This window comes from Populus alba, chromosome 1 (assembly GCF_005239225.2).
Source record: "Populus alba chromosome 1, ASM523922v2, whole genome shotgun sequence".
NCBI lineage: Eukaryota > Viridiplantae > Streptophyta > Magnoliopsida > Malpighiales > Salicaceae > Populus > Populus alba.
The window spans coordinates 4,137,089-4,161,773 of NC_133284.1; the positions used below are offsets into that span (position 1 = coordinate 4,137,089).

At 33.4% G+C, this 24,685-nt stretch overlaps 3 protein-coding genes and 1 long non-coding RNA gene across 11 annotated transcripts; 2 read left to right on the plus strand and 2 right to left on the minus strand.

Annotated features, from left to right (window-relative positions):
* The first annotated feature begins 566 nt into the window (after window positions 1-566).
* Window positions 567-4,044, plus strand: LOC118034023 (pentatricopeptide repeat-containing protein At1g80880, mitochondrial). Of its 8 annotated transcripts, none has more exons than XR_012169788.1 (4): window positions 567-1,293; window positions 1,589-2,758; window positions 3,127-3,219; window positions 3,619-4,044. XR_012169788.1 is itself a non-coding variant. In XM_035039178.2 (2 exons), exons 1-2 carry the CDS (start codon window positions 692-694, stop codon window positions 2,625-2,627), a joined length of 1,641 nt encoding a protein of 546 aa, XP_034895069.1. In that variant the 5' UTR covers window positions 567-691; the 3' UTR covers window positions 2,628-3,373. The 8 variants fall into 8 exon arrangements, 1 of the variants encoding a protein (XP_034895069.1); XR_012169790.1 differs by having other exon boundaries at window positions 3,623-4,044; XR_004684968.2 differs by having other exon boundaries at window positions 1,589-3,219.
* Window positions 4,045-4,752: 708 nt separating this feature from the next.
* On the plus strand, window positions 4,753-5,734 carry LOC118034025 (early nodulin-like protein 17). The gene is made up of 2 exons (XM_035039180.2): window positions 4,753-5,084; window positions 5,223-5,734. The coding sequence occupies exons 1-2, from the start codon at window positions 4,925-4,927 to the stop codon at window positions 5,570-5,572; spliced, it is 510 nt and encodes a 169-aa protein (XP_034895071.1). The 5' UTR covers window positions 4,753-4,924; the 3' UTR covers window positions 5,573-5,734.
* Window positions 5,735-12,587: 6,853 nt separating this feature from the next.
* Window positions 12,588-15,187, minus strand: LOC118034026 (putative receptor-like protein kinase At1g80870). Its single transcript, XM_035039181.2, has one exon. The coding sequence runs from the start codon at window positions 14,982-14,984 to the stop codon at window positions 12,810-12,812; it is 2,175 nt and encodes a 724-aa protein (XP_034895072.1). The 5' UTR covers window positions 14,985-15,187; the 3' UTR covers window positions 12,588-12,809.
* Window positions 15,188-18,876: 3,689 nt separating this feature from the next.
* On the minus strand, window positions 18,877-19,807 carry LOC118034027 (uncharacterized). Its single transcript, XR_004684972.1, has 2 exons — window positions 19,553-19,807; window positions 18,877-19,204 (listed from the first exon to the last, which is right to left on the minus strand). It is a non-coding gene; the product is annotated as an uncharacterized lncRNA (long non-coding RNA).
* Window positions 19,808-24,685: the final 4,878 nt, after the last annotated feature.

A 24,685-nucleotide genomic window follows, 5' to 3' on the forward strand; every position in this document is an offset into this window, starting at 1 on the left:
TTGATGGTAGCCTAATTTATATATTTATCCAATCAAGTGAGCATTGAGGGGAAATTCCCTTTTCGCTCCTGCCATGTCTCTTTCTTGCCCTTTCTCATTTCTACCCAAGCAGAACATGGCCAGTGATCATCGCAATGCGCATGAACAAAATCCTTCTGAGGACATGCAAATCATTTATATGTTTCGTTAAGATATACCTTTTGTATTTTATCCCTCTCTCATGTAGCCTGTGGCATCCAAAACATATAAGGATTGTTATTATTATTATTATTATTACAACTAGATTGAAAATTGTCTTGCTGGGTTACTTAAGTTAAACCAAGTTAATTTTAATTTTGAATTGATTTAGATTGTGTTGGGAAATGTAGTATAAATTGCTTCTTTTTAAATTTTGAATTTGTTTTGTTTAAAATTATTATTATTTTATATGTTTTTGCATTGTTTTAATGTATTGATGTAAAATATAATTTTTAAAAATTATTTTTTTTATTTTAATATATTTTTAAATAAAAAATATTTTAAATTAAAATCACTACCACAATTTTAAAAGCGCACACGGTGCTTCCCAGGTCCTAGCTGCCGCTGCCGTGATACTCTTTGGTCCAGTTGTCCTTTGTACAGGCTATATAAAGCAAATTGTTTCAAATTTCCACTCCCAAGTCTCCATTCCCATTTCCCCGGAGCTCAACTCATGTCACTCCTAACAATTGCAAGAAGACTACAGATATCCCATTCCCGACTCCTTTTCCCACTTCTCTATTCAATCACCTACCCTCACCCTCACCCTCACCCTCCCTCTCCCCTGAATAACTCCAATTATCCTATCTTTTTCTCTGCGGAATTTCATCGAACACTGTCAGTACCCACACGATCCCCTCACCATTTTTCCACTTCCCAATCCTTCTCCACTCAATATCTCAACGTCTCTTGTGAGCTCATTCAACAAGGAATCCAAACCCATGAACCTATTCAAATGGGCCTTCTCCAATCACTCAAAAAGGCTGCCCATTTTCCCTCTGAAGCAGAGGCAATGGCTTCTCTGGATGAGTCAGGCATTAGAGCTAATCAGAATCTAGTGTATTCAGTGATATGGGAACTAAGAGAAGAGTGGAGACTTGCTTTTCTGGCTTTTAAATGGGGAGATAAATGGGGCTGTGTTGATGAGAAAGCTTGTGAATTGATGGTGTGGGTTTTGGGTAATCATAGGAAGTTCAATACTGCTTGGATTTTGATTAGAGATTTGCACAGGTCCTTGATGAGTACTAGAAAAGCTATGCTTATTATGATTGATAGGTGAGATTGTGTTCTTCAAGTTTGGTTCTTTAAAGTTTGATCTCGTTTCAGTTTCAATGGAATTTGCTTATTAGCTGGTATGGAAATATAATTTTGGTTAAAGTCCTTTGATTTTCGAGTTTATCTCATGGAAACTATAAAGAGAATTATGGTAAACATGTAAAAGTTTTATAGAAATGATGATTTACTTAATTTTCATGTGGCGTCTTTTTAGTTATTTCACATTGTAAAGAGAATTCTTAATTTCCATTTCCTTGTTTAGTTTTATGTTGTTTTTAACTCTGGTTTTTACTAGATATGCAGCTGCAAATGTTCCTGGCAAAGCTATTTATGCATTTCGCATTATGGATAAGTTTAGAATGACCCCCGATGAAGAAGCATTTTACTTCCTATTGAATGTTCTTTGTAAAAATGGAAACATTGAAGAGGCTGAAGAGTTTATGCTTGTTAACAAGAAATTCTTCCCATTGGAGGTCGAGGGATTTAACATTATTCTCAATGGATGGTGTAATATATGTGTTGATATATTTGAAGCAAAGCGAATTTGGAGGGAAATGTCAAAATATTGTATTGACCCTGATGCAACTACTTATACACACATGATTTCTTGCTTTTCAAAAGTTGGGAATCTTTTTGATTCACTGAGACTTTATGATGGGATGAAAAAAAGAGGTTGGGTCCCGGGCATTGAGGTTTATAATTCTTTGGTTTACGTATTAACTCGTGAGAATTGCTTGAAGGAAGCTCTCAAAATTCTTGACAAAATGAAAGAAACAGGGTTGCAGCGAGATTCTGCTACTTACAATTCAATGATTCGTCCTTTGTGTGAGGCAAAAAAGCTAGAGGATGCTAGAAGTTTAATGGCTGCCATGATAGAGGAGAACGTCAGCCCAACAATAGAAACCTACCATGCATTTCTTCAGGGTATTGTTTTTGAAGAAACTTTTGAAGTCCTTGATCGAATGAAGATAGCTGGTTTAGGTCCCACTGAAGATACCTTTCTCTTACTTCTTGCAAAGTTCTTCAAACTAGAGCAACCTGAGAATGCATTGAAGATATGGGTGGAAATGAAGCAGTATGAAGTGGCTTCCAATTTGACACATTATACAGTAATGGTGGAAGGACTAGCTAGGTGTGGTTTATTAACCAAGGCTCGAGAATACTATGCTGAGATGAGGTCAAACGGATATTCAGATGATCCAAAGATTCAGAAAATGTTGAAAGTGCCTGTTCAAGACAAGAATGACAAGAGAAAAAAGCTGGGAGGGCAATTTAAGAGAAATCAACATGTGAGTCACAAGAAAGGCAGTATGGTCGGACGGAAAAGTCATTGACACCAGTTGAGAAAAATACCGGGATATTGATCTCAGAAATCATAGCTGAGAAAAATTCGTTTCACCAGAAACCAATCTCTCATTTTATTGCAAGAGGTTTTATTTCAGAGAACCTTGCAGTATACACGCAGGTAATGTTGCCACCATTCTGGCTTGTGATGTCATTCCTGATAATTCTTATAGATTTCTTTGATAACTCTTCAGTGTGGATCTAGTTTGGGAATTGTCTACATCATGGGAGAGTTCTCTTGCTTCTTTGTAATGCATATCTCTCAGATTGCATAGAAAAAGCCTTAACAAATGTCTGATGAGGCTCAGATTAATCCCCACATTTTCCAGTTATATAATAAATGTAGGAAAAGCCTTGACAAATTTGAGATAAAAGGGCTGTCTTGCTGAATGTGACTGGAATCGAGCGGGTACAAGTGATGATAAATTTTTTCCCTATGAGGGTAGGTGGAGGAGAAAGAATTTGAATTCACTATTTGTTGAATTATAGATCCTTGAGGATTTCAGCAAAGGGGGACGGAGGGAGATTTTTCTTCATGGTGAATTTGTTTTTGACAAATGCATTGGTTACAAAACTTCTGAGGTTGTAAGCTTTAATTACTTCGATGCCATCTATATTTCTTTCTTTATATGTCTTCAGTTGAATATGTGATTTGTTTCTTCAGTTGAATTTGTGATTCTTTGTAAAAATATCGGGGTTAGTATGCTTGATAGTTATTTAACCTTTTGAATTGAAATATTGCTGCTCTTAGTTGATCATATTTAACTGCATATGCTGAAATTTCAACCATCTGGGAATGACCTGCAAATTTTTTGGGAAATTTATGATGTGGAAAAACCTTGGATTAGGCTCGATGCAATGACGAATAGTAATAATACTTGTGATCTGTTTACTAACAACAGTTAAAAATTCTGTTTTCCCCAACTGGCTGTCTATAGTTATTCCCTACCTTTAATTCATCCTTTCATACTTATGTGGAAGGTAGCTTTGACGAGGCCCAAATTCTCTGCATGACTGGTTTCGATCCTTGGAGGAGCAAAATCTCAAGCACCTTCTCTTATGTGAAAGGTAATCTAGCCAGCATTTCTTAAGAATAATACCGAGACAATATGTATTATATTTTTCCTTTGTTGCCTGTAAATATCGTGTCTGTGGTCCACGGCAATGTGGCTAGTGTGTCTCCGTCTTTATTAGCTGGTATAACAAGGCAGAGTCAATCAGGTTCTGGACATGCTCTTAAACGTTTTCCAGGCAATCAAAGTTCATGTATTAAGTACCTCCTCTTGTCATTGTGAGGAGCATTAGAGATGTGATGACATCCTAAACCGTGTCTATCGAGCTTGTAAACATACAAAACCGATTGCTGAGCATGAATGTTTCTTCTCTAGCTTTTAGCTTGTCTTGAAACTCTCATCTATTTTTCCCTTTCCAAGATTCACTTGCAGACAGACAGATCCACTGGGACCATTCCAATGAACTTAACCTTACCTAGGGAAGGAGGGAAAAAAAAAAATTCCATGCATTCCATGGTTATAAAACCTGGCTTGAGGTCGACTCAATAATCTGCTGATTTATAACCTAGCTGAGGTCAGATTTATTTTGAACATGTTTAGAAATTGATCTGATTACACTTAATTTTACCTGGATAAACTCCACTGACTTGATTGACATGATCAGGTCAACTTCAAATTGTTTTTTCCAAAATAGTTTCTTGACTAGAATCTTCAACCAGATGAAACCCTAGACTATAACTACCATGCATTCGCAATTTCAAATATAGTCGCCAACGGCTGCCTACCCATTTTTGTTTTTAATTTACTTGTCCGTTGGACATGGACATTTTGTCTTGAGCTGAAGACACTGGACCATGTAACTAGAGCACTAGAGGCACGCCTACGAAAGCAATTGTGGTTTCTTTTTAAAAATCAAGCGCAGCATCAATTTTAATGCAATGATAACTTGTTTCAAATGACTTTAGTTATTATTAAATTAATTATAAACTATACACTAAATTAAATTTTCCAAGAGATTGTTGTCGTTTTGCTATCCAATTATTCAATAAAAAAAACAAGAAAAGTATAGGCATGGCAGCATAATCATTGACTGTGATAATGCAAACGGTAATGTGATGCATGCCTGAATCACTTTCAAATTTTTTCTTGGATCTTATAAAAGAGGATTGCCCTAGTCAAGTGTAGTAAAAAAGGTGCTCTTTGTCATCCTCACTCACTAACTCTTTACTGTCCAAGAAAAGAAAGTAGCCGAGAACCAAACAAGTCACTGTGAAATGGTTTCCAGGCTCATCTTCTTTTGCTTCTGCATCCTCTTCTCCGCCATTGCTACCACCGCTACTGACCACATTGTTGGTGCTAATAAAGGCTGGAACCCCGGAATCAACTATACTCACTGGGCGAACAACCACACCTTCTATGTTGGTGACCTTATCTGTAAGCCTCCCCCCTCTCCTTAATTAGCTCTATCTATACATCAAGTCTGTCTATAAACATCAGTTTAAGTTTAGCCAGAAGATCAAAACCCAGTTCCCATTTATAATTGAAGTGTTTGCTTTGGCTTTGTCAATGTAGCTTTTAGGTACCAAAAGACACAGTACAATGTCTTTGAAGTGAACCAGACTGGTTATGACAACTGTACAACAGAAGGAGCAGTAGGCAACTGGACCAGTGGCAAAGACTTCATACCTCTTAACAAGGCCAAGAGATACTACTTTATTGGTGGGAATGGGCAGTGTTTCAATGGCATGAAGGTTACTATTCTTGTTCACCCTTTGCCAACACCACCAACATCTGCTACCATGGCTGCTGACGTGAAATCCTCAGATTCTGCAGCTTCATTGGTTTTCCATAAGGGGTTGGTGGGCTTGAGGGCTTTGGTTTTGGCAGTTGCTTCAATTTGGTTTGGATCTGGTTGGATCTAGTAGCTAGATGGTTAGTGATTTAATTTGCTGGTTGAAAAGCTCATTGGAACTGTATTAATTCTGGTTTCCCCCCTCTCATTACTCAATTTTTCTTGTATTCTCTTTCTGGATGTTATATTATCTAGATTTCTTGAAAAATCTGAATCTTTCTTTCTTTTTTGGCCCCCTTTTTACTCTCTTCTTTCGTTTTGGATGAGAACAACTGAACAAGTACCACAGCTAGATTCTAACCTCTTTTTTTTTTTTTAAAAAAAAAAATTTAAAAATCATGTGTTGAGAATTCGATTCTGGATCATGTTCTACCAGGTGCCTCAACTTTGCTTATGTGCCAATATTAGTTTAGTGTGCCTGTCAGCGACGTACACTGCAGGCCGTGCCAAAGTGGTCCATGCGACGTACACTGCAGGCCGTGCCAAAGTTTTTCACTTTTTTCAACCCAAAAAAACATGTTTAGGGTATGATTATGTTTTCAAAGAAATTTTTTTAAAAATAATAATATGATAAAAAACATGGCAATAATAACAACAAATAAATTTAAAAAATAATTTTGTTTTTGAACAAAGCTAGGTTAATATGTAAAACTCGTGGCTTAACATATAAGATTATGATAATCCTATAAAAAGATAATATCAGCAAAAATTAACTATAAAAAGCATTTGAAAAAAAATCTAAGACAACCCGACCTAATCTTCAAAACTCGTGATATGAAAGGTTAATAAAATCTTGATTAATTAAATTTTGAAGGATGAAATAAAAAAATAAATTCCAACAAGAATAAAATTAATAACAAAACAAATAGTAATTAAGAAAATAAAAATTAAATCAACATAAAATCAAATGAACTGAAATATTAGGGATACAATTGAAGAAATTATCCACTTAAGAGAATAATAAAAAAAAAATCATAATAAAATTATCCAATTAAGGGAGAAATCCTCCAAGGGCATAATAGTAAATTTACTATGAAAATAAAAACAAAAAAACTATTATACCCTCGCTTCCAATTCTATTTGTGTTATCATGGTTGTTAAAATCGCGTTTTAACTTGTAAAATCGTACGATTTTACGAGTCAAAACATGTATTACGAGTTGAATCGCTTGAAAAAATCAAAAATAGATAAAATCGGGTTGAAATTAGGTGAAATCGAAAAAATAGGATGAAATCGCCCAAAATCGCGATTTCAAGACCGATTTTACGATTTTGACAAAATTAGGCGCTGAAACAAAATTGCCCCCATGATCAGCTGTTAGAAGCCTATTGGATTTATAGTCACGGACTGTCTTCACTTTTTTCTTGCACAGTCACGGACTGGTTTCTCTCCCCTGTTCTGTTTCGTTTGCTTCCCTTCCAGTCCCCCCTAAATCAATCTCGTCTTTGCAAAGAGATGAGGGAGATGGAGGGAGAGAGAGGAGAGTTGAAAGAGAGATTTGGGTTAGTTTTGCTTTTAATGGTAGCAGAAGAAATGGGGATTCAAATGAAAACCCTTCAAGTGATTCTTCTACGGAGGATCAAGAGAGATTTTTGTAAGATCCCTCCCTGAACATATAAGTAATTATATTTTATGTTTTCAATTAAATAATATTAATAATGAAAATTTGTTTCAATTGTTGCAGACTTGCAGCCGTGTTTGATCATGTAACTTTTCAAAACGTGTCGTGATTAAATATTTGGATAACTAAATCATTCTAGTTCATTCTGTAGAAAGAATCTGCTTTGAATAGTAATTATATTTGAATTGATTTCAACCGGCTTCATCCACGCAAGTGTAGGAGACGATGAACAATGCTTCCAAAACGACGCTGTTGTGTCCTTGGGCATTGCTATTTTTCACTTTAGTCCCTAGACAGTTTAAACTTAACAATTGGGACCCTAATCAGAAATAATTGATTTCTAATTGTGCCCTTGGATTAAATTCAATTGAATCCTTGAGTTATAGTGCTATTTACACAACAGTCTTGGGTTTTTGGACTATTCAATTTGGTCATTGAATTTTAATTTTCAAGCAATTTTTCCTTGAATCAGCTCCAAACTTTGATATTTTTTCAATTACACCCCTGATTCCTTTAATTAATTAAATCAAAGTTTAATTTAGTCCTCAAACTAAATTTTTTTTAATGTATTTTAAAATTCTTTATGATTTTCCGTTTTTATGATCCGTTTTTACGATCCGAGTTTGTGTAAGGCTTTCCGTGCCATGTTAAAATCACGATTTTAACAACCTTGTGTGTTATATTTAAAAAAGAAAACACAAAATCATTTTACTATTTCAATTCGTAATTATGACACTGAGTCTGCACCTTTTAGTTTTCTTTAATTGTACAATGTGTTATCATTTCCATCGTCTCAAGGGTTCAACCCAATCGGTAGTGTTTTTGAACACAAAATACATTCCACCCCGAGGGTGCTATGTACAAAATGTATCCATTCTCAATTTTCAAATGGTTAGTCTATTAATGATAAATATACCATTTCTATTCTTATAGTTTAAATTTTCCAATGTTACTCTTAGTTTCCAAAAGTTTTAATGTGTCATCATTGTTAAGTGCTATAACAAGACTTGGTATTGTTTATTTTTACGTTTTAACAGTATTTTTTAAAAAAATTAATTTTTTTTATTTTTTTCTTTGCTTCAAATTAATATATATTTTTAATGTTTTCATATCATTTTAAATGCGTTGATATTAAAAATAATTTTTTTAAAAAATAAAAAAAATATCATTTTAATCACACTCAAATTTTTTAAAAAGTTACAGAAATTGTTTAAGTACAGAGTAATACTTTAATTATTTAGAAAAATCAAGTTAGGGAAAAAAAACAAGAACTTTGTTCAAATGCAATGTTTCTCCATTTAAAATATATACTAGAAAAATAGTATTTTTTGCTTTTCAAATTTGTATCAAGCTTGAAAAACATATTTTAGAGGTTCTTTATAGTTTTCATTATAAATCTAATATAATGTTTTCTAGTTAATAACATAACTTTTCCATGATACTTTTGAATTTGAATAAAATAAAATCAATATTCTATGATTAGATTATTTGTGATAATTATTATAAATTATGGTATGATTTTTATAAAAACAGTTATAATCTTGAAATACTTGTAATTTTTTTTACGTAAAAAGAAAATTTGTCTTTGTTTTCAACAAATAAATGTGTTTTTTAATCTTTTATTGAAAAAAAAAAACTGAAAAGGGAAACAAAAACAAAAAAGAAAATGTAAATCTTCAAAAACAAAATTCAGAAAGTAGACCTATTATTAGACATTGGCTATAAAGTTAGCATCATGGGTAGTAGCTAAACTTTAACGGGATCGAAGTGGAACATTTTTGGATCTATGAGAGTAAAAATATAGCTTATATATCCTAAATACTGGAAAAAAAAACTCCTCATTTTCTCATAATATATTATCAAATGGAAAACATTCTTATTTACCATTACTAATTCTCCTTGATTTCCATGCCATGCACGGGCAAATAAATAATCGATATATTCATCATTACGTACCATCATAATCCTAAAATGATTATTAGCCACTGATCCAACTTTCGATTAAATTCACCCCTATATTTTATCATTAAATGTTATATGCTGAGACAAGTCCTTGTATAGAGCTCCAGGAGGCCAAAAATGTCCATTCGTTCTCCTTGTATACATCCTCCGAGACAAAGAAAGAAAAAAGGATAATGGAGCCGGGAAGGGTTAGCTCTTTCTCTCTTTCTCTCTTTTTCTGTTTTTTTTTTTTTTTAATTTTTGGTTAATTATGAGTGTTTGGGTAAGCTTATATTTATTTTGACTAATCTTTTTAGATCATGAAATTAACAATTATATAATTTTCTAATAGTTCTGAGATTTGTAATATTTAAACTTATAATTTTAAAAAATAAATTCAAAATCTAACTAATTAAACTTTCTAATTAGCTTTGTTAAGGTGGCTGCGGGAGTGCTAGCAGGGCAGTCCACAGCCTCCTTTTTGGTTGTTACAAAGGCTGCTTGCTTTAATGTCTTCCCAATTCAGGGTATATTACATGAGCTGCTGATTGTTTCAGGCAAATGCCATCAGAAGTCCATGCCCCTGGATAGCAATTGGATCACAAAGCCATTATTTTATTAATTGCAATGGAACTTACTAGTTCGATCATACAAAGAGAAAACCATGCAAAGTATTTAAATCATAAATACTTTGTCACCACCATCTTTCATTCTCTTCTCATACTGAAAATTGCATTAATTAAATCACGAAAAGGGTAGAGGTGAACTAAAATAATAAAAATGAACAAATTTAAAATAGCAAAAAGAGTGAGGGAAGCCTTAAAAGACTTGTCTTTGCATCAAGTTGAAGGACCAGCAAACACTAAGAAAAATTCACCAAAGCTTAGGGTACTGGCTTGACAATAAATGAGCATGTGAATTCCTTTTCCTCGTTAATGGCTTTGTGATTTATCTATAATCAAGATAGCCACACAAAGTTCTTTACAATATATCTTCTAAGAAGGAAAAATACAGCTATCATAGGCCGTAGCATCAAAACGTTGAGACAGGAAGTGTCCAGGATGTAATGATAATAATCAAGCACCAAGACAGGTTCAAATTAACCTAGCCAGATCACTTGGATTTGACTTGGAAGGCCAACCAGATCATGGATTGATTTACTGGCTGCTTGGATTTAATATTATTAATATTCAAAATGATTTTGAGCCGGACTCTGAATTATCGACTCATTGGGTTTGATCTGCTGAATGAATGGTTGCTCCTTGCTTCCGATTCTGGGTTAAAAGGAAAAGAAAGTATTTTCCTTAGCAGTAAAGAATAATAAAAAGAAGAAGAAGAAGAAGAAGAAGAAGAAGGATAGGCTATGATTTTTGGGAATTCAAAAGGGAATCTTACTATGTAAACCAATTTACAATACTTTTATCTTTTCTAAATTATTCTTCCATTATGTATTAAAAGCTCTGTGATTTATTAAAGAAATTTCAAAATGCGTTAGACTATAATTAAAGTTTTAACTAGAGTTCACGCAATTTATTATTTTGTTTTTATTACTGATACTAAATTATATAATCATGATGATGACATGTCTAGCTCCTGGCAAAAAAAAAGAAGAAAAAAAGACCACCGAAATCAAAGGAGCAATCATCTCTACTAGCTGCCACCAATTTCAAAGATTGGTGAACCAATCACCTTATATATCAGATTGGTGCCCGCACTATATCTCAAGCCAGGTCAAGCAATGTTCTTAAAAACATAAAAAAGATATGAGACATGGATCATTCATTTTATTGGGTTTAATAAGATAATTAATTTAATAACATGATAAAAAAAATATTGATAATAAATAAAATGATTTTTAACAAAAATTAATTATAAAAATTAAATTAGTTATATCATACTTGAAAGTAAAAGAAAAAAATAAATTAACGACTTCTATCTATACAATGACGAGTGCAATACATACATCATTTATCTTTTTTTCTTTTATTAACATTAATATTTATTTAGTTACAAAAGCACCCCATCTTCAACTTGAATAAATATATAAAAATAAGATAAAAAAAATGAAAAAACCCTTGAACATTAGCTAAAGAATTTCTTATTCTAAAGATAAATAGTGTCTTTTCACTATACTTTAATAAAAAATAATAATTTAAGCAGTCCCTTGAGGGAGACGGTTCATTAATTTTTGCTTTTAATTATAAGTTAGTAATTTTACTATATAGAAAATATAAAAATACTAGATTATCCTTTGTAGCTAAGTCAAATATTTTTTATGAGAAAAATAAAATTATTATTTTACTGTTACAATCGAGTATGCAAATGAGCATAAAGCTATGTTGAAATCACTTTCCGTTAGTTTTTTTTCAATATTTCAAAAGAAAAGATGATATTCAATCAGTGGCGGAGCCACGAAGTAAAAGGGGGCAACTGCCCCCTTAATTTTTTTAAAATATTTTTTATATTAAAATATAATATAATATAATAATATGGTGAGGGGTTGATACACGCAGATATTATTATTAACTTATTTTTTAATATAATAAATAATATATATAATATATGTGCAGCACCCCAACTTATTTCTTATTTCCCTAAACCTTTCCCTTTTTCTTTTCTGTTTTTCCGCTAACTATTCAAGAGCTTTTCCACTTTTTTTTTAAACTGCTCTCTTTCTTATACAATTTTTTTTTTTTCAAATCCAGTTAAAAACAATTTTAGGTAAATTGTTTTCATCTTTTTTATTTAATTTTAGTTTTATTTTTTATAATTAATTATTAAAAAATATTAGAGTTTATTATAATTTAAAGATTTTGACACATAATATTTTGAATCAATTAAATGTAAATGGTAGTAGAGTAGACTGTAAGATTTTAAACAATAGATATTAATTTAATTATTTTAAATTAATTAAAGGTTATATCATTTTCAATTGAATTGTTTTACAATATGAAACTAAATTTTTTCACGATAGATGAACAAGTAAACATTCAAATTGTTGTCAACAATAAATAAAATTGTTTTAGCTTGAGATTGATCCTTTTTATAATGTTAATTTTTCTTGTGCTTTCCTATACAATAACTAGGACATATGATTAAATAATTTGTATTTTATTTTATTTTTTTTTTCTTTTTTGTTTTCGTTAGACAATTTGTGTTTTGCCGGAGAAGAATAACACACGCATACAAACCTGATTTTAATTAGTGCATATTGGTTTTTTTTAAAAAAAAAAACAATTTTTTTGTTTTTAAAAATGATTTGTCATGATAAATTTAGACTATCAATCCTAATCAATATCTATGCATTATGCATAGCATGTTATATAGTAATGGAATGTAAAATGAATTTTGATGAATTAATATTTATTTTACTATAAATTTTATTTATAAAACTTATAATTATTATATAACTCAACTGAGTGTATTCATGATGCTACCTAAATATCTAGGAGTAAGTATATACTCTCAGGACAAGAAGTAAAGAGATACATGTCTCCAGGATGTTACCTAAATAAACATAATCTTAACCAGAGAAGAAAGATATAAAATAACCATGAACCCGAACTATCTGCATCCAATCAGAGACAAGGAAAATGAAAAATCATCCATCCGATTTACATGTAGCCTCGAAGAACACAGCTTCACATCCATCACGTGTTAACAGATTACACATTCCATCCTATGTGCCACTCAGCAAATGAAAACCCCATGATAAATGGAAGCAAACAGAGAAAATTTACTGAACCTACTCTGCGTTGGATCCTTGTTTTCTCCCTGACCTACTACACAACTTGGAAGGTGGGGAGGAAGAAAACTCGAAAGGTAGAGGCGGTAGATCCATCTCCCCCTTCAAAATATTGACAATCTCTCCGATAGCTGGCCTGAATTCAGGCAACCTCTGCAAGCATGACAGCGCCAAGTTTATACACAAGCTTGCCTGCTCCTTGTTGTATTCATCTTTCACTCTTTCATCTACAAGTTCTAAGATGTTCCCAGTTTGAGCTAGCTGCCTGCACCAACTTATTAAATTTGCTTTCTCAAGCTTCATCGGGGAAGCAAGAACATGTAATGGCCTTCTACCGGAGACAATCACAAGAATTAAAACCCCTAAGCTGTATATATCAGCCTTCTCCATCAAGTACCCGCAGCCACCACATTCTGGTGCAACATAACATAGCGTGCCTCTCATGCTTGTTATACTGCTCAACTCGCGACTAAAAAGATCCCCACTCCACATATCGCTTCCAGTAGATCGCGAATTCTTTTTCCTCCACCCCCTTCTGAAACTGAACTCCCCATTTTGATCAGTATCGTTTTGGTTCTGTTCTCCCATTTTCTCTCGTCTATGGAATCTAAACCTGCGACCAAGATCAAAATGTGGAATTCTAAACCCTCCTTTCCACTTTGTTTCAAGATTCTTCAGCTTACTACCTTTCTGGTTTATCCCATCCAAGTGCTGCTCATCGTTCCACCACTCTTGCATCTTCCTATTTTTCTTCCGACGATTTTTCCTGCCTTCATGTTCCTTCTTCTCAAATCCACTAACATGATTTTCAAACTTGAATTCTTTTAATCGAGGAGGTTCGTTTGCATCGTCTAATTTATCTAATGGGACCATACGACGCAATTCTTTTCTTCCAGGAGTACTTCTCTTCTCGTCATCCCAGTCTAGATTTGCTGAGGGGCAATCTTGGCTCCCTATCCACTCCATGACATAATCCTTACTACACAATTCACCACTCCCATCCTGTCTCCACCACCAATCCTTTCCCCATTGTTTTGTGCTAGCTATATCATCAACAACCGAGGAGCTATTGCAATTCAGCTCCTTACTATGATCGTTACTACAAAAATCATCATCATAAGGCACAGATTTACAATTCCAATCACCCCATCCAATATCAACACTAGAAACCTCCTTCCCCTTCCCATTCCTTACCTTAACAACACTCTCACTCACAATATTGGCATTATCATTCAAAGAATTCAAGTTCAAAGCTTTAACATTATAGCATGTTCTGTTATTTTTTGACGAAGAAGAAGCTTGTAAAGCAAGAGCAAAATCTACCTCGTGACAACTCTCCACAGGGGTACCATTTGCTGGTGTCTCTGAAGTCACATTCCCAGAAAGCTCTTGACTCTTCCATAGCTCTTGACTCTTCCAAAGCTCTTGACTCTTCCCCAAATCTTGACTAAACAAATCCACTCCAAAATCCCCCTCCCCTTTAATCCTTGATAACCCAAAATCTGAAATCTTTGCTCTCAAATCAAAATCAAGCAAAACATTGCTTGGTTTAATATCCCCATGAATCACTGGTGGGTCACATCCACGGTGCAGAAACTCAAGTGCTTTTGCAACATCAAGAATGATACTAATCCTTCTCTCCCAGCAAATACTCAAATGACCATCCCCAAATAGCAATTCTTGCAAGCTTTTATTTGGCACATACTCGTAAACAAGTAAACGTTTACTCTTTTCAACACAGTACCCCAAAAGAATAACCAAGAAAGGTGATCTTAAACCACCAAGAATCTGCAACTCATTCTGAAACTCTCTCTCTGATTGCAAGGAAAGAGTATCAAGCCTCTTAATAGCATATAACTTGCCATCTCTTGCAATGCCTCTAAAGACAGTAGCAGTACCTCCTTTGCCAATAATATTTGCATCATCAAAATCATCAGTGGCAATCTTTAGCTCTTTGTATGAAAACCTTTGGAGCCTTAAAGGAGCACTAGAGTCAAAAGGGATGGTTCTTGAACGATTCAAAAGTGTGCACCAAAGATGGTAAAGAAAGTAAACAATTGCAAAGATTAGCACCACAGAGGCTGAGATTGTGAGTGTCAAAAACAAGATTCTGGTTTTGGTTAAGAAACCGGGTCTAGGATGGTCAGAACTTGGAGATATGGGTCTTGAAGGCATGGTCTGGTGGTTTGAAATTCTGGGTTTCTAGTGTTAATTAGCTAGCTAGTTTGGTCTCAAGATTTGGTGAAGAAAGAAAACGTGTCGATGGGATACTCGTTTCCTTTTCTTCTTGGGGTGGGGGTGTTTAGTTTTTATTTGCACTTCTTGTTGCAATCTGTATCCAATGTTATAAGTTGCTTTACAGTAGGATAATCAAAGTGAAATGATAATGTTCTTTACAATAATAGTCAATGACATTGATAATAGATTCTTAATTTTTAATTCTAGTGATACTGTTATTCGCTGATCATTTTCTTTTTAAAAAATAAGTGATTAGGAGACGAACCATCAATTAGAAAAGATGGTGGCGCAGGGAGGGTCCCAAGATGCTTTTGACTAAAGAGGAAGTTTGAGAAGACAAAGTTCGAAGCAGCACGGATAAGATAAAGAAAATGGAGGGAACATGGATTACAGTAACAGCAGAGAGTAATTCTTGTCTTAAGCACTGTATGGAGGCGCGTGGTGTTTATGGTCTTGGACTTTGGATCTTGGTGGTTGAGATGCCAAAAAGTGGAAGAGATAGTGGAGTACAGATGCTTTGCCTGCTACTAATGGGGTTTTGGGTTGATCCTCCGAGAGAGAACATCGATGCTTAGCCAAACTGAACCGCCACTTTCAAACTTGAAATTAATGCAAGAATCTGGATAGTTCATGGGAGATAAAGTGTACTTCTGTCCAATCTAGTTTTTGGCAAATCACTGATTCCATCAAGAAGAATTTATTCCGTATATTTGTCTAGTTCAGTGTCAGAAAGAAGAAGCAAGGGGCCATGTTGCTAAATTGTAATCCAGGGCAACTAGCTAGTAATTCAGAAGAATTATAGGCTTGATCTACTTGTGATAATTTATTTTTCTTAATCTCTAATAATAAAGATCTTATGTGTTGTTCAGATTAGATCCTTTAAATGTTTTATTGGTGGATCTAGATTTCTATCTAAATCTCTGTGTTTATGGATTTTTGGTTTTCCTTCCCTCCCACTAAAAGTTTGGCCTCTCTCTTTTGTTATGTTTTTGTTTTTTGTTTTGAAGTTTGCTTCCTTTATTGTTGAGCTGTCCTCTCTTCTAAATAAGGTCATGGTGTTTGTAGCTTATTGATTGAAAGATATTGATATCGACTAGTAGATGAGGATCGTTCATCAACAGGGTTTAGCAATGCATTCAGTTCTTTGTTGATTCATGGCAAACCCATGATGTTTATGTAGTTTGTAAATAAATAAAACAAAAAAATTATTCATATTAAAAAAAACATTTTTTCTTAAGTGTTTATAAATATAAATTTTTTATTGTATATTAAATTAAGTAAAGACATGGTGAATAGGCTTTTCTAATGAGCTTTTTCAATCCTAATACATACATATATATATATATATATATATATATATATATATATATATTAAAAGATTAATTAGTTTTTAATGATATTTATGATTGTGGAGATAAAATTGAATAACAATTATTTACTTTACTCTAAAATGTATTTATTTCATTAACAATCATAATATTAAAAGATATAATATTTCATTATATTGTTTTCAAGTCTAATAAAACTTGTTACTACTCAGAAAAAAAATATATGAAAAAAAATAGTTTCTTTCTTTTTTATTTTTTTAATTTTTTTTATTTTTTTTAGAGGTTTAGAGAGTTTAGTTGTATTTTAGAGGTGTTGTCTTTGTGTGAGATAAATAAACACTTTAAAAATAACGTTTTCACGCCTCTAAATCAATACTAAAAAATATATCAATTTTAATATTTTTTAAAATCAAATGCTTTTGGTCATGAAATGATTCTCCACCTTGTTTGTTTTTATGTTTCAAAAATATTTTTAAAAAAATTTAAATTTTTTTAATTTTTTCTTTAAATTAATATTTTTTTCGTGTTATTAAATCATTTTGATGCACTTATATTTAAAGATAATTTTTTTAAAAAATAAAAAAAAATATTATTTTAATATATTTTTAAATAAAAAACATTTTAAAAATCAATCACAACCACACTTCAGCCATTACAATCTCTTTGTAAAATGCTGCACGTATGCATCAAATTGAAGTGAAAAGGCAACAACCCTAAGCTGTTTTGAATGATCTCTCTGTTACTTCAACTAACAGCGAAGAAAAGAAGGTTCCAAAAAGCCCCACCTACAAGCTTAATTAGCATTACGCAAATACACATGTATTAAACACTATTCGTTGCAATAGAATAATGATCTTTTGTCATTAAACCTTTCAACTTTGTCATGGGGTTAAGGTGATGTTTTCGGACATATTTGTCTCTTACATGTTGTGTGAGGTTAAATTAATTATTTTATTTTTTATTGCACATTAAAAACAAAATCAATATAATTCTTTCACAAGATTTTTTTTTATCATTTTATATATTGATTTTATTATAAAATCAAATATTATTCATGAGCATTATTGTAATTAAAACATATTAAATATCACTAAAAAAAAACTTACATGCCAATGTGTGGACAACCATTATGTTGTTTAAATAGTGCGTGGATCAGACACGCCTTTGATTTTGCTTCGACAATCATTTTTTTTCTTTCTTTTTTGCTAGAATTCAACACTAGCCCCTTTCAATTTCTTTTTATTTTACATCTGTTCAATGTCCTTTTGATTACTTTGTTTTTTTAATAATCTATAAAATTAAATTTGTTTTTTATAAAATTATAAATATTTTCAAGTTTCATCCTCTTTTTTTTTTTTTAAAATCATTATTTTTTTTTATTACTATTTATTTTGTTTCGGGATCATTTTTTATATTGTTTTTTTATATATAATTTCATATTTTATATTTTTTTTTCTATAAAATTTGATCCTCATTCTTTTTATTGCTATCTTTTTTTACTTTGGTAAGTTTTTTAAATTGATTTTTTCTCATGACTTCATTATTCAAAATTAAATTGGTTGGGAATTAAGCTTCTTGATTGAACCCACGTCCAGAATTTCATGGGTTTACAAGTTTTGGAGATTTGCCCGAGTTTAAGATGTTTGCTTTTTTTTTTTTTTTCCTTTTTTAAAGCAATATTTTTACCTTTGTTTTTTTAGAGTTTTGCTTTATTATTTTTTTATAATTTTCAGGGATTAGTCTTGAGTTCATGACCAAAGTCATTATTTTTAAAAGTTAAACGCAAAAGTTAAAGTGCGTTGACTTTTTTTTTCTTATGATATTTCAATTTAATATTTCAATATTTAATTTATTGAAAATTTATTTCCCAAACTTTTTTTTTTCATTTTTTTTATAGATTATCTTGATTATATATCCATGATTATAGATTTTGTGAGTTGACTCAAGTTAAATACATTAAAAGAAAAACAGAGGAGGCTCGTTGAGGTTATGGGAGGAATGTTGCTATTTTGAGAATGGTGTGTAACGCCCACACAGAGTTTGCTGTTGTGTGCTGTAGCCGATACTGAGCAAAGGAACATGGATGGTGGTAGAAGGTGGGGTCTTTCCACCAACAGGAAGTTGGGATTTCTGATTGAAGACATTGGATACTCTTTTCTTTCCTCAAATCCATTGCTGTCTCTGTATTTTCCTCTGTTCTTAGTTCTGATGGCTTTATACATGTCCTGCTTTGCATGTGCGTATATCTAATATATCTCCATGGTACACACATCACTTCAATCTCAAAAGAAGAGGCCAAAAACATTACTTGTTGGATTATTTAATGTTTTTAATCAATCATAATAGTATTTTATTTAAAATTTATTGTAAATACTTAAAGATATTACCATATAAGATTGCTGTTCTTAATATATGTTATTGATTTTTTGTTAACCATCACAAATAAAGCGTAACGTTTAAATGAAATGCATTTTCAATAAAAAAAAATAGAAATGATTGAATGTTAAACAAACAAACTAGCCAATTATTTAATTATGTGTGCTCTAAATATCATATATGGATCTTGGGATAATTTGTATTACAATGGTATCAGCGCCTTTATACATGCTTTAGGACCAAATCATTGCTTATAACAGAAAGACACACAGGAATTATGGTTCATAATTAAGGATGTAGAACACAGACAAATGGAGATTATCGACCCCATCTGGTAGCTAGTATAAGACATCAAGCTCAGTTCATATCTTCTTCACAGCGTGCCATGCATTTATAATTCACCAGATGGATCCCTTGAAGAACAACACGCCATGCAAGGTGCTGCGGCGCACACTAGAAACAGAGATACGAGAGAACCCCCATTAGGATTATTAATCTTCAATCAAGATAAGACATTATTCATTACTATATCATCAACAATGTTTATTAGGAGAATTTATTATTCAAATCAAGTTTCCAAATTGACCAATCAACATTGAAAGAAGGCTTCTGTGTAATGTCAAAGTTTGGTGAATATAATGTCAGAAATGAATTGAAAAGGAAATGCTAAAACAAAAAGGATGTTTCAAGGAAAAAATAGATAGTTTGTTTCCCATTATTGTCGTGAAAACAAAAATGTTCATGTTTTACTGTGTTTTAGTAGTATTGCAAATGTCCTAACAGGCACACAGAATTTTTTACCTTGCTAGTTACGAAGCCTCCTTTGCAATCTAGCCATGATTAGCACTGTCGTCACGTGCAGCCAATCTTCAATACGGTTCATGAGACGGAAGAAGGCATGCCTCCATGGCCTGTAGAGAAATAAAGTGCCGCAAACTGCCCAAAATCCAGTGGAAAATCCAATCCCCATGCTCAGATAGAATCCTGTGCTTATAAATCCATCCTCATCTTGGATATCAACATTTTTACTGCCTTGACTGATTGATGGATCGTGACCTTGTTGTCACGACCCGAATCCCGGATCCGTGACCGGCACATAGGCAAGGTTCTCCTCCAAGGTTCCGTACCTATGCGAACCCAAACTTACATACAAATTTATCCTTCAAAACTCAATCAGAGTTGTTCAACGCAGCAGTAAGAACAAAACTAACTTTATAACATAATTCAATTGTCTTAATACAAGAGTTCATATATATTCATAGTTTTGGAGCACTAACTTGACATAAAAGGAAGGTACAAATTACAACCAAAAAGCAGGTTCGAAAGATTCAACAAAAGTGACCTGCTATCAAGCTATAAGCTTGAAAAGGATAAATAATGAGAGGGTGAGTTCAACAACTCAGTGAGTAGATAACGTTCAATATACACACACGAGGTAATACAGCAATGAGAATATATATACAATTATGGCTCTAGGTTCTTATTGGAAGGTTTCTCAAATAGGCCATAACAAGAAGATTATATGGTAAAGCTCGTCAGAAAATCAAAATGCAATGAGCATGAGGCTCCGTACTGTGGGATGATCAGTCCACACAGGTTGGTGACTCCCCCGACTAACTAGGGTTCAGATACGATGTGCACAAAGACTAACACTACCCTGTTAGCATGGGTATTCTGACTGACATACCATAGGTTCATAATCGTAATCAAACAAACATATTCATATCTCAAAGCTCAACTCATTACATCAATCAAATGAGGAGCTATCAATCAGAAGTCAATTCAAAATATATGTTGGTTCATATCAAGAATTCAGATTCAATAATTGAACATGCTTTATCATAACAAGGATAATAATCAACATATATATTATCAAGAATCATGATTCAATTCATATTAAAAAATCAAATATTTATACTATTTCTCATGCATATGGAAAATTATCCACTCACCTGACTCAAAAGCAACAGCACTCAAAAGCAAACACCGAAGAAAATCCTATTGACGTCCCGCCGGTAGAATATCAGGATTATCTGAATATAAAGGAGACATATTCAAGAATGACTCGAAAGAACATATAACCTATTTAATACACTTAACTAAGTGTGTATTCCATAATCCTATATGTTTTTGAACTAACTAGTCAATTTTCTTAAAAACCCAAAATCTAACGGTTTTCCCGAAATCTAATCCATAATAAAAACAACTAATAAAATTGGTAATAATTCACTAAATAACCCTTAATTATTCATAAAAATAATCTGAAAAAGCTAGGATTACAGCTAGGGACTAATCTGAATTTTTTTCCATATTTTTAGGGCCAAATTGTAACTTTTGTCAAATGGAGGACCAAACTGAAATTTGTCATAAATCCATGAATATACTGAAATTCTGACCTCAATTAATCCTCAATTCTGTCCAGGATGTATCATTATGCTTCAGGGACCATTCTGGAATTTTACCAAATTTTTAGGGTCAAATTGTAATTTTTGTTAAATTGGAGGACCAAATTGAAAGTGTTAAATTATCTTATCTATACAGTAATTCTACCCATAATTTATATGTTATTCTGTTCAGAATCTCGGAATATGCTCCAGGGACCAATTTGTAATTTTCCAAAGTTCGGGGACTAAACTGTAATTTTTGGAAATTGAGGGACCAAATTGAATTTTTGTCATCTTCAACCTCCATTCCAGAATTCTAACAGAAACCCCACTGTTCTCCCCTGATTTCAAGCATAAATTTCACCATTTACACAAAACCATAACTCAAAATCATCACAATCTTCCATAATCAACTAAATTATCAATTAACCACAACAATTAACCTTATAACCTTCCAATTAATTCATCAATTTAAATCAAACACAATTTCTCAAAACCCTAACATTCATCAAAATCAAATTAAAGCTTACTTAAAACATATTATACACATTAAACCATAAATCTTACCCTTTTAACTTATTTCCTCCAAATCCTTTTCTTTTTCCCTTTACTTTCCCCTCATTTCTCTTCTTCTTCTTCTTTCTCCCTTCTCTCTCACGGTTTACTCTCAATATTTTTGCAGGTCTCTTCTTGTTTTGTTTTTTTTTTTTATTCTATTTATATATATCAACTATTTATCCAATTACTACTATACCCCTCATTTAATTTATTCCTACATCTAAGCCTTCAAGGGCTTTAATGTATATTCCTATCTAATTAATTCAAAACATTACAATCTCCCCACCTTATAAAAGTTTCGTCCTCGAAACTTAATAGAAAAGATTGAATACTTACTAAGACTATCGAAAAGATGAGGATACTCCTCACGCATCTTATCCTCGAGCTCCCATGTCGCTTCCTCACGTGAATGACCTTTCCATTTCACCTTCACTGAAGCTATATCCTTCGACCTAAGCTTCCTCACTTGTCAGTCGACTATAGCTTCCGGTTGCACCTCATAAACCATATCATCCCTCAACTCAATGGGATGAACCTCTAACACATGTGATGGATCTGGCATATACTTCCTTAGCATGGAAACATGAAATACCGGATGAATAGCAGACAAGTTTGGTGGTAATGCTAACCTATAAGCAACTACCCCAACTCTCTCCAGAATCTCATATGGTCCAATGAATCGAGGACTCAACTTGCATTTCTTCCCAAACCTGAATACTCCTTTGGTAGGTGATACTTTTAAGAACACACAATCTCCCTCTGAAAACTCTAAGTCACGCCTTCTTCTATCCGCGTAACTTTTCTGTCTACTCTGAGCTGTTTGAAGCTTCTTTCTAATTACCTCTATCTTCTCTGAGGTAATCTGAATCAACTCCGGTCCCATTAGCCTCTTCTCACCAACCTCAAACCAACAAACCGGTGATCTACAAAGCCTCATAAGGTGCCATCTCTATGCTAGCCTGATAACTGTTGTTGTAAGCAAATTCCACTAATGGTAGGAACTTACTCCAACCAACTCCAAAATCCATAACACAAGCCCTTAACATATCCTCCAAGATCTGAATAGTCCTCTCAGACTGACCATTTATCTGAGGGTGAAAAGTTGTACTCAACTGCACTTTAGTACCCATAGCTTCTTGGAATTTCACCCAAAACCGTGATGTAAACTGTGGACCTCTATCAGACACTATCGAGATTGGCACTCCATGCAACCATACAATCTCACTAATAAACAATTCTGCCAACTTTGCATATCCATAAGTAATCTTAACTGGCAGAAAATGGGCTGATTTTGTCAATCTGTCAATAATCACCCATATCGAATCATAACCCTCCTGACTCTTAGGCAATCCTGTCACAAAGTCCATTGTGATCCTTTCCCACTTCCATTCTGGAATCAACAATGGTTGCAACAATCCAGGAGGTTTCTAGTGTTCACCATTTACCCTCTGACAGGTCAAACACCTAGAAACAAAATCTGCTACATCAGCCTTCATCCTATTCCACCAATAACACACCTTAAGGTCTTTATACATCTTGGTGGAACCTGGATGCATTGTGTAAACTGTCTGATGTGCCTCTATCATCAATTCTCTCCTCAGATCATCAACATCAGGTACACAAAGCCTATCCCTATATCTTAGCACATCATCATCACCAATCACAAAACCTGCAGCCGTACCCTGCTCAACCTCATTTCTAATCCTGAGTAGTGAATCATCTTTCTTCTGAGCTGCTTTTATCTTATCAAACAAATCTAACTTAACCTGAAAATGAGCAATCATTGCTCCAGCTTCACTAAGATCAAATCTGACTCCTTCATCCACTAACTCATGCAGCTCCCTAATCAGAGGTCTTCGTACCTCCTGAATATGAGCTAAGCTTCCTGATGATTTTCTACTCAAAGCATCAGCAACTACATTTGCCCTACCCGGGTGGTATTGTATGGTACAATCATAATCCTTCAGCAATTCCATCCATCTCCTCTGCCTCAGGTTTAGATCCCTCTGCTGAAAGATATATTTCAAACTCTTGTGATCTGTAAAGATCTCACAAGTTTCACCATACAAGTAGTGCCTCCAAATCTTCAAAGCAAAAATTACAGCCGCCATCTCTAAATCATGTGTAGGATAGTTCTGTTCATGCTTCTTTAGCTGCCGTGAAGCATAGGCAATAACCTTCCCATGCTGCATTAGAACACATCCTAACCCCACTCTCGAAGCATCACAATACACTTTGAAACCACCAGAACCTGATGGTACTGCTAGAATAGGCGCTGTAGTCAATCTCTCCTTCAACTCTAAGAAACTTTTCTCACAAGCTTCAGACCAATGAAACTTAACATTTTTCTGCGTTAACTTAGTCAATGGTGCAGAAATTCGAGAAAAGTTCTCCACAAACCTCCGATAGTAGCCAGCCAAACCTAAGAAACTTCTAATCTCTGTTGCCAAAGTAAGCCTAAGCCACTGCTTAACTGCTTCAATCTTTTGAGGATCAACCTCAATCCCATTCCTTGACACTACATGCCTAAGAAATGCTACACTCTCCAACCAAAACTCACTCTTTGAGAACTTGCCATACAGCTGATGATCTCGTAAAGTTTGAAACACCATTCTCAAATACTGCTCATACTCCTCTCTAGACCTCGAATACACTAAAATATCATCAATAAAAACTATCACAAATCGATCAATAAATTGGCCAAACACTCTATTCATCAAGTCCATAAAAGCTGCTGGTGCATTCGTCAACCCAAAAGACATCACTAAAAACTCATAATGACCATACCGAGTTTTAAAAGCTGTCTTCAAAATGTCTGCCTCCCTAATCCTCAACTGATGATACCCAGATCGAAGATCGATCTTAGAAAAGAATTGAGCTCCCTGTAACTGATCAAACAAATCATCTATACGAGGGAGTGGGTATCTATTTTGAATTATCACCCGATTCAGTTGCCTATAATCTATACACAACCTCAATGACCCATCTTTCT